The sequence below is a fragment of the Scatophagus argus genome, chromosome 1 (genome assembly GCF_020382885.2).
Source record: "Scatophagus argus isolate fScaArg1 chromosome 1, fScaArg1.pri, whole genome shotgun sequence".
In the NCBI taxonomy this organism is placed as follows: Eukaryota; Metazoa; Chordata; class Actinopteri; family Scatophagidae; genus Scatophagus; species Scatophagus argus.
Window position 1 is genome coordinate 23,086,848 of NC_058493.1, and position 11,264 is coordinate 23,098,111.

Sequence of the window (11,264 nt, forward strand, 5' to 3'; positions counted from 1 at the left end):
TAAATTGTGACTTTAAATACAAACGCAAAAAGTGAAAGAGAGCATGACCTCTGACACGGAGATGACTACCTCTGCGCAGTTATGTCTTGTGTTTTTCTCTCTTTGGATGGATACCTGCCAGCCATAACTTATTGCTTCCCACTATTACACTCAATAAAAATGAGAACTAAAGGGCTTTTTGAAGTTTTTTTTATTACTTGAGTCAATAAATCCGTTCAAGTGATTCAGTGCCACTAAGGAAAACCACTAATTAATTGTGACATTTAAAATGATAGGGAAGGAATTCTTTAGAGCTTTATCATGAGACCAAATATCTTAACCATCATTTAAGTTCATGTGTGTCACTATGAGACTATAACAAACACAGCAGAAATCTGTGAAGTGAAAAAATGTTTCTTGGAAAAGGCAGAGAGGTTGTCGTAAGTTCTGACAGGGTGAATGTGCACGCAAATATTCTTAAAATATTTAAGAGTGCATACCAAGGAGAGTCGGCTATTCTGAGAGTTTATAGCTCCCTCTCATGTCTGGTAGGTGACTGACAATCAGAGGCAGGCAGAGGGTGTTTCTCCACGGCATCCCAGCCAGGGACAGCTGACTGGTTGGGATCTAATTGCTCTCAAGTGAGGTCAGCAAGAGGCATTTATCTAAGCAGAGTGCACAGCGACAGTGGAAGATGCACAGCGTCAGCCTGCCAGCATCAAGGAGACATCCATGGGAATTGACAGAAGCTCCCAGCTCTTGCTTAGCTTTACTGCATAACTGGGCTTGGTTTACAACAGCGACTACAGCGTTTGAACTTAAGAGCTTTCAAATCAAAACTCTTGCTGAAAGGAAACACACCTTTGACATCTCCTGTCATCACTCAGAGCACATGTAAGTTATTTAAACTACGGATGTATTCATGTTTAACTATTATTATTTGTTTTTCCTAGAAGAGCAGCATAGTTTCATTGTTTGAAAGTACACAATGTGTGTGTACTGAGAGGAAATTTGTAACCATTAACTTGTGAAGCAATCCAGCAGCACTGACACAATATTTTACTGTTATGGGGAAATGTCTGACACAGTACAAGACAGATATTTTGATTTAATGCTAGGAAATGTAAAATATACTTATGTATGTAAACACAGACAACTAGAAACTCTTTGAACCTTGTTTGAAAATTCATAGGCACTCTACTGTAAAACTGGATGAATCACAGTTATCATTTATTTTTTTCATTTTATTATTTTTTTTTTAAGCTGCTTCAACAAAAAAAAGTTTACTTGTGAATTCAAACAAGTCTGCTTTTTGTTTTTTCTTTACAGTGACATCCTGAATAACATTTCCTGAACTGGATTATGACATCCCTTGTCAGACTATACTCAAAAGAGGAAGACTAAAGAGAGACATTATCTCACAAAACTGTCACCTGTCTTTTTCTTCACACAAGTTTCCAGCTTCAAGCAACCCCAACCAGCTTCGCAAAATTTTCTCCACTGTGCCGCAACATCCCACTAGGACTCCCTGCTGCAGGAACAGGGATCCGGAGGTCACAACACAAGGGTCAGAATCAGGGGTCAGGGGGTCGCTGGGCTGAGGGATAGCACACAGATCTCTATCTCACATTTCAGTATGTTGTTCATTGATCCCCACTGCATTGTATTATAATGCACAAATGGATGCTGACATGGAACCTTCAAAATCTGTTCTCGGGACTGTACCTGCAAGCAGTCTTCCTGTTCGGCAGTGTGTGTGTGGTCTACAGTGACTGCACTCCAGAGCAACTTGCCGCCATCATGAACTGCTCCAGACACGAGCGGCACACCAGGAACTATGACTACATGGAGGGAGGAGATGTGCGCATCCGACAGCTGTTCAGCCGCACGCAATGGTTCCTAACAATTGATGACAATGGCAACATCAATGGGACTCAAGATCCTACCAACTGCCACAGTAAGGATGATTATTCTTGAAGAATTACAATACCAGTGGTTTGACAAATGTTCCTCTGCATTTATTAGTTATAAAAATATCAGTAATTTGCAATTATTTTCCAAATGTAAATTAACTTAAACTTAAACGTGTCCTAGAATAGTCCTTGAATATGTTATAATGCTGCAGTGGAGAGTTCAGTTGCGAGATCTTTCCACTGAATCAGTAAAGAACTGGCCTGTCAAGGTGACAGAAGCACGTGGGAGGTGTTATTGTACAGAGCTCTCCACAGTGTAATCACAGTGTTAATGGGTCATGTGTCTCTGTTAGAGCAGCCAAAATGACAGAGTTAAAATGAAGCAGGTGGGGGGTTTGGCTTGTTAAACCATAACACAATCTAAACACAGCCTGTAATGAAGTAAACTGACGGGTCTTGGAGACTGGTGATGGTTGCCAGGACCCTGTGACCCAGGACTCACACCAGCACAGACTCACTTTTGTACATTCTGATTTACTCTCCCACAAACTTGCAGGGTTAGAATGACAATGACTGTGCAAGTGACAGCTCACAGAGACAGCCATGATAGCTGTCCAAAATTCCAGTTGAAAGAAAATAACGCAAGGCAGTTAACTAGTAAAAAGCTAATTCTTATTTGCTAACATTGGTAATGGCATTTTAATGCTGTAAATTAGGCTTGTTGCTTTAGAGCCAATATTTTTCAAAGTTCATGTTTTCAGGGACAACTGGAAATCTCTGTCATAGTGAGGATGTTTTAAGTAGTTATCGTTTCCTCCTATCTGTGGCTCTGTCTGGAATGTTGGCTTGACAGGGAAATGCCTCAAAGTGTATGGAAAAGATGCTTGTGCAACAATTGGCAATGAAAGACAGAAAAATTGATACACCCATATGTGGCTGACAATCGCACGCTACAAAACACACACAGAAATTTAACCAATGAACCTTTGAAGAGACTAATGTGGTGAAGATATATATATGTAATAAATCAATGAGTCATACTTTTTGGCTGCAGTCAAGAAGAAGTCCCGAAAGGCTGATTACTCAAAATTGTTTTTTTTTCTTTTTTTTACAAAAAGAGAAAGCAAAAAAGAAGAAACTAAAATGAGTCATTTGGAGCTGCATTATTTTTGGCTTCTTCATTCCTTTTGCCTCTGCAACAAAAATAAAAGTATACTTCCAGGATACTCATCATTTGCAGCACACAAGTCTTCTCCAGTCTTAGTATACTTCAAATGACAATTTAAATTTTGCTATTCCTTTATTTATTTCTTAACTTCAAGTTTCTGTATCTGAGATGTATGGAGAATGTCTAAAACTGATGGGGATACCATAGAAAAAAACAGCTGTGCTGTTAAAATGCTTCTAAAAAAACAATGTGTGAATTCTGGTCAGACATATTACAAAAGTTTCTTGTAAAATGTTATTCTGAACATATAAACTAACCCTCTAAAGCAAACAAACACATGTTACATATAAGAGATAGATTTACTTTCAACAAAATAGTAAAGAGTAATTGCTGGCGTGTTTATGTCTAAGTGAAAGACCACGGCACAGCTTAATTTGAGTCAAACCAAAATGTGATAATAATATCAATAAGGAGTTATTTGAAGCCACAGCAAAGAGAATATCAACATCTCCCAATCAGACCGTCAACAAATTATAAACCACAGCATGACAAGTGGAAAACGGAATTCAAAGACAGCAACTGCATAAGTGGGTAGTACTGTGTTTTAGGCTTGCTCTTTACTAATTCATTCAGATGGTGGCATAACAGACCCAGTGTCAGGTGCATCTGAAAAAAAAATCATTTAGAGATTATTGTATTCCTCTGTTAATTCAGAGTAACTTGGTAAATTCCAAAATTAAAATATATATAATTTGATAAAGAAATTTCATATTTTGTATTTTCAGTGCAGAAGCCAATTAAATTAACATTTTAAGACAAAGTGAGTAAAATTTAATAGTTAATAGTTTAATAGCAAAGTTAATTTGCTTAAAAATTTGTCTGCATGTAGTATGAGACAATCAGTATTCCACTGGACAATAATGCAGTATTTCTGGAAGGCATGATTACAACATCCTTGCCGGGGAAAGTAAACACCAGATTCAAATTCTGCTCAGAAAACGCAGGATTAGGGATTACCCACAAGTTAGTTTATTTAGCCAGAGGCTGATCCTGCAAATGATAACAAAACTGTTCAAGCTGAGGATAGCCTGGCAGGCTTCTTGTGTCAGAGCCAAAATACTAACATGTGCATGTGCATGCGTGTGCGGAAATTTGATCCATCTTTTCTCAGTAGACCATACAAGCTTTACATGTATTATTAAGGGAACAGTACTTCCATGCTATATGAGCATGCTTTAAGATGCTATGCTTCTTAACAACCATAAAAACATATTTATCAAAGCAATATGCTCAGGCTGGAATTCCTACTCGAGAAATAAACATGAAGCTGCATCCACAGTTGCCACCAATGTATGGGTGATTAGGAAATTGTTGTTTAAGGTCTTTACAAATTAAGATGTAGCTCTAACAATGTTAATTTGAACTTTAAGACCTTCACAAGTCATGTCACAATAAATAAAATCAAACAGGACAAGAGAAAATCAGCTATAATAAAAATGAACACACAGTCAAAGGGCAACAGTATTAAGTTAAATATCAAGTGCAAGCAGAGCACAAACAACATTCCAACATTGGGCCACTGCCATCTGTTTGTGATCAAACACTAAAATGCAGCATGCTCAATGTCCGTCTGAAGAGCTTTAATAGACTTCTTCCTTTTTTCTCTGTCTGTCAAATTAAAAGCATTTCTGCAATATGTTAAAATGAGCAACAGTGTTTTTTTATCACCTAAAAATCGATGACCGGGACCTTGTTGGTGTCCTTGAAATGCATATTTTGGATAAATCTTTGCTAAACTGTTACAGGTTTTGCACTTTCGCGTTAATGCTTTACAATTGATCACTTACATAACGTGAGTACCTTCAATCACAAGAGCTATACTAAGCAAACAGTAAATGCACAATAGTTTTTTCTATCATATTTTACATATTTTCCTGAGTCAAGTCCAAGTAGATCTGCATGACTGCTGGATTAATAATCGGTGATCTGTGTATCTATTGGAATAAGTCGAAAAGTAAGATGTATTCTTACTTCAAAGTCCTGTAAGATAAGTAATTAGCTCCTTCAAGGAACTATATTATAATCACTACTGCAAATGTTGTTAATTTAAGTTTTTCTTCAGAGATTTAGAAATATCTGTATATACAAGATATGTATTTTTAAAGGTGTAATTGTAGCCTGGCCCTTTGCCTTTCCTACAAAAGTATCAAGCCATTACATCCATTGTTTCTCAAAAGACTAGCACCATGTGCTCAAGCAAAATATTTGTAATTGTAATTAAATTAATGCCGATATATGTATATTCCATATGTGTATATATATATATATATATATATATATTTGTTCTGACATTACATAATAAATGAAAAAATAAATCCCAAATCAAAATACAATTACGCATGAGTGTTTTTACTCTGCCACAGATTTGAAGGTCAGGCTTAAAATGTAGCGTGCAAAGCACATGCAAGGAGGTAGTTTTCTTAGTCCCAGGAGGGAGAGACCTAATCTGTCTCCCATATGTGCTATGGCAAAGGTTGTGGTTTGTGTAATAACCACCCAGGCCAGTTAACAAGACTTGAATAAAGGCAGCGAGGCCACAGACTGATAAACCACAGGAACTTCCATCCTGTTTGTTAATAAAGATGAATGTTGAGGGCGGTTTGGAGCTGGAGTGAGGGCTGGATGTCAACAGTGTCTTATCTGTCCTGTAATATGTCTCATTATTCTAACTGTGAATGTTTGGCAGGCATCCTGGAGATCAGGACAGTGTCTGAGGGCGGAATACTGGCTATCAAGGGTGTGAAGAGTCAGTATTATATCTCTATGAACAAGGCTGGACAGCTGCAAGGCAAGGTAACATTTTCCCTCAGTGAGGAAAGTCATAGACTGCTTACAGCTAATCCAGATTCATGCAAAGTTAGAACCAAAACCATACCAAAACACCCATTTGAATAATCAAGAATTGCCAATAAAGACAAATGTTGGCAACAGTAGTCTGTATTGTGTTAATGCCATAATATGCCTTCTCCTTCACAGAGGATCTACAGTGAAAACTGCAACTTCAAGGAGGTTTTCCTAGAAAACTACTTCAATGCTTACTCCTCTGCAAAGTGGACTAAAAATGGAAAAGAAATGTTCATAGCCCTGTCACAGAAGGGAAGGCCAATGCGAGGGAAGAAGACCAGGAGGGAGCACATAGCATCGCACTTCATCCCGATGAAGTGCAGGGAGGAGGAGAGGAGGGTGGAATGAAAGAGCAGAGGACTAATGAGTCGCAAACTGTGCATGATTTCAGTCACATATTTTATACGTTAACAGACACATATAAACTCATTACCAACATCACCCGCCACTCTCCTCCATTTGTAGATTTGTGATTACGTTCCATAATATGCTGTAACTTCAATAACAGTTATTAGATGGGCACATTAAACTACCCCAAACATCCTCAAATAAGATGCAAGAAAATACTGAAATATTTGAAAAACTTCGACTGGTATACAAACTGTAAAACCACTAAAGTCTATTGAATGTTATTGTTACTTTGAGTTAAATATTACATTTCCTCATGAAACAGTTATATAAAAACAGTAAAATGTATTACGCACAGTCAGGACTGCATCTTTTTCCATATATGATCTACACCAGGCCTGATGAGGAGACCTGTATAACCAGCAGAAAGGTCCAGAAAAGAGATTTGGCCTGACCAAGATTTGCTGGAGCAAGCTGGACTTGTCTTTTTTAATGGTACAAGTGCTCAAAGCACACAAAACAGAACCACAGTGAATTACAGCAGCATATTCAGTAAAATGAGAGCACAATCTGCTTGTGAACGATCCATTTGCAGCTGTCTGCCCTTCCTGCATTGACAACTCTGGTCAAATACATTGTAGTTGTTCACTGATTCCCTCTTCATTATCAAGGTGTGATTTGAAAGTATTCTGCTGCTGAAAAGATTTCCAGATTTTGGTGAACAACACGATTATGTATGCTATTCAGTCTCTTAGTTAATAATCTTGTACACTAAAAGATCATATATTTATTTATAAGAAGATTATGTTTGTTTGTGTTAAGACATTCCCATTTTTACTTAATATGACTAAGACAAAAATGTACCCAAGAGGTCCATTTATATTTTGCCACCATTAATCAAATACTCATTTCAATCTCCAAGGCTGTCTTCTTTGCATATCATTGCAATGTCCCAATACTGGTGACTGATATATGTTAGAGTGTCCCTTTTCCTTATAATGTGCATTACTCTACTTTACTGTGCAGTTGTTGAAGAGCAGTATTAAAGGTCCAGTGAGTGGGATTTAAGGGGCAGACTACAATATAATAATAATTATTATTGTTGTAATTAGCATATAATCACGTGAAACTATAAGAATTGTTTCATTAATTTAGAATAAGCCTTTTATAACTACAGAAGGGAGTGAGTCCTCTGCCACAAAGCCCACCATGTTGTGTTTTAGTGGCTGTCGTTGGGGGGGTGGGAGATGGGGGGGGGCGGGGGGTTTAAATTGTTACATACCATTAGATCCCGCTAATCCTACACAATGGACCTTTAAAGATCAAGTTTTTGACCACTAGGGCATGTAAAAAACAATCTCGCCGCACTAGCTTTTCAAGTTCCTTTTGGTTAACATGTTAAAGAGCAATTACCTATCTAAACATCCAGTAAAAAAACAGTAAAATGAAGACGAAAATGGTGTCATTTTTCCAGTATTCACAAGTATTGTTTCCTGCGTTGGTCTGCTTTCATTAACAACCACTCTGCATGTCGGCAAGCCATTAATCCATACCTGACACCTGGTGATGTACAGCCCACATCTGTGAGGACTGTTGATTGGCGAGTATTAGCGAGCCTTTAACATTACGGAAAGTGTGTTTATTTAGTGTTAGTGTAAAATAAAAAAAATATATATATATATTGCTTCATGCAACTTCAGGAAGAAAATCTGCATGTGAACTATGCCTTAACTGCACCACGTATGAAACTATGAAGCTGAGCAGCGAGCTCTGGAGCAAGGTGAAGAGAGAATTGTATTCTGTTGACACACTGTGATTAAAAATTCAACACACCCTCAATAACTCAATAAATCATATTTAAGAAATAAATGTGTTTTTTACTATTTGCATGCCACTCACCTTGTTATTCAATCACAACTTTTTAAATATCTGCAATCTCAAGTGATTTGATCACATTTTTGGTACATGATAATAACATGATTTTAATCTTATTAGAAAATGGCTGTTGGAGGATTAGTCTAACCTAATCTTTGAATATCATTTGATCACCTCTAACTTTATAATTCGCACAAGCTTGTAGAGAAAGTGTATTACACATTAAGCAACCACAGTGTTTCAAACTCTGATATTACTGCAGCCCTCTAGAGATTTTAGGCAATCCATTTCCCAGTTTAGCTGATTTAATGACAAGATAATCAAATCTGTTGATGCTGTCTTTAAGAAGATTGAATACACATGGCAAAGAAAGGTTTGGGAAAACTTTAGTGTCCTTGGATAATCCTCGACACATGATATACATGAATAAGATTACTCTGTCTGATAAGGGAGGTTGAGATGTGGTAATACAACTCAAGGATAAGTCTATTAATTTATGATGGGAGATAAAAATACACCGACATGGTCAAATGTCACATTAATTCCCTCTGAGTTAGACCGTATTGAGTATAAGCACAGTCTTGTCAGTCCAGAAAAATATCATATAAAAATTGGCAGGCTGCCAATTGTTCATACAAGAATGCATATAAACACATGCGTGCAGACACACACACACACACACACAGAACACAAGCTTTACCTCTGCCTGGGTTCACATCTGGCTTGGAGAACCCCCGTCAGATAAAGACAGTCAAATTGAGAGAGCCAACCCCTGAAATACGTTTGACCCAAACAACATCTGAGCAAGGTGAAGGCTTCTGCCAAGTCACGCAAAGTTAGTCTTAGCAGATAATTTGTAACATGCTCAAAATGTAAACACATTTCAGAGTCAAGGCTGTGTATTCCCAGCATGACGAGGGGAGGCTGAAGCCAACAAGAATGAGAGAGAACTGTCATAGACGTGAAAACTACAGATTTCCCAAGAAAAAAGATGCAACACAGGCACAGCAGACACATAAATTAAACTTACAAGGTGTTCCAGGAGAGAGAGATTTCATTTAATAAAATGCTCCTGAAATCAGAAATCAGTGTAATACGTTTTTGGTACTTTTTTCTTTTTATAGCATGTGGGATTCCCATGAACTTTTCTTCATCTGCTGTTGATCTGAGGCAACAAATAGCAAAATTACTAAGGCAGCTATACTCTTGCCAACAATGACAAAAAGCTTTTTCATGAGAAAAATATTGTCTATATTGTCGCACAATATATGCAACTCTTTAAATAGCAAATGTTTTAAGTTATATTATTAATAATACTATACTGGTAAATGCTTACCAGATGTAGTCATTACTTAGGGCCTAATGTATGTGTTAATAATAAAGGAATCCAAAGGTGCATATTTCCTGTTAGCAAATCAGTACTAACAATACAATAAAATACAATTTTTACAAATTACAGTATTAGTTTAGAGTAGTGTTATTGTTCACATATATATACTCTTCCATCAAAAAAGCAGCTAGAGAGCTACTATGCAGTTTGATGGACCTCCTGGAATGAATAATGAGTATGTGACAATGATTTATTATTCATCGCAATGCTTTAGAACAGCAGTATTATATTTGCATTTATGTGGAAGCATGAAAACTGAAAACCACATGTGTCCCATATTACAAGCAGCATGCGCAGACAAGGGCAAAGACTACAGGGAGGTTGGAGGAAGTCTGACATTGGTTGTGAGAAGCACTGCAGGGAAGGATGGAGTGAGACAAACGTAAAGGGTGAGGATGAGAAAATAATGCAAGTGAGGATAAACAGGGAGAGAGGCTGGGGAGTCTCGTGAGATGTGGAGAGGTGTTCTTGGGGCAGCGGGAGAAAGGGGAGGCCCCAAGAGGGAGGGGGAACACACAGCTGAACTGATACATTTCAGGGCCATAAACCTTCATTTACCCAGAGGAAATGTGTGGTTATGCAACGTGGGGAATTCTTTGTTTTCAGACCTCAGTAAGGAACCCCCCAGAACAGTAGATCATTGTGAAAGAGGGTCGGGACTTCAAGCAACTCACCACAATATCGCACTTTCACTGACATTGAATTAAATCCACACAGAGATAATAGGTTCTGATGAAAAGAAGATGTGTGTAGAAACCTGCAACATTTAAGACTTGAAAGACTCTCACAACTCAGTCCACCATAAAACTGAAGAAAAAAACTGGTGGTTTCCAAAAGCCATTTAAAATATACATTGGGAAACTACTGCAGCTCACCAGCAGATAAAACAAAAAAACCTCATATGCCCAATTACAACACTACATGAGTTAATAATACTGCTGAACAGCCAAAATTGTACCTGATTAGTGGACCAATGCAGATATGTATATACCACAAGTTTAAACATGAAAATTATAAACCGGCCTGTTGCAGGTTTATAATCAATAGCTGATGTTCATGACCAAAGTGATAGCAACTGAATTTTTTTTTTTGGTTTTTTTGCTGTGTCTCAATGTTTTCAAATATAAGATCAATGACTTACTGATGTTTCAATATATGGATATTTGAGATTGTTTATAGCCAACATCATATTTCTAAAAGTTCACAAAACATCGGAGCAAAGTCGACGACCGGTTCATATTCAACAAATACAAAAGTCTGACAAAGAAACAGGACAGTCTGAAGTAATGGACAGACATCCATTAATGTAGCCATGATCACACTGAGATACATGAGTTTTTCCACATCCATCGTGCTGGATGTCTCAAAATCTTTTAATATCAACCCAAAACTATTTCAATGGCTCAATACCCCACAAGGAAAATGAGAATTTTTTTATTGTGATTTGGATAGGATGACCAAATAAATATATTTAAATGAAATGGGGCTTACTTTTCTTTTGTACCATTTACAAAGAAATATCCACTTCAATAAAAAATGAATGATAGTTTGCAGCACAGGGCAATATTATCATCTATTTACACTTTGGACTTAGGCATGTTGGATTTTCAGATACATCACGGGGACTTAGAAGGTTATTAACTTAGCTTAATATTCTTCCAAGAAAAAATCACTCTGGGTTTTAGGC

At 37.3% G+C, this 11,264-nt stretch overlaps 1 protein-coding gene across 1 annotated transcript; it reads left to right on the plus strand.

The window, feature by feature from the left end:
- Nucleotides 1-537: 537 nt before the first annotated feature.
- Nucleotides 538-8,193, plus strand: fgf7 (fibroblast growth factor 7). Its single transcript, XM_046392869.1, has 4 exons — nt 538-873; nt 1,309-1,936; nt 5,807-5,913; nt 6,097-8,193. The coding sequence occupies exons 2-4, from the start codon at nt 1,651-1,653 to the stop codon at nt 6,310-6,312; spliced, it is 609 nt and encodes a 202-aa protein (XP_046248825.1). The 5' UTR covers nt 538-873; nt 1,309-1,650; the 3' UTR covers nt 6,313-8,193.
- The last annotated feature ends 3,071 nt before the right edge of the window (nt 8,194-11,264 follow it).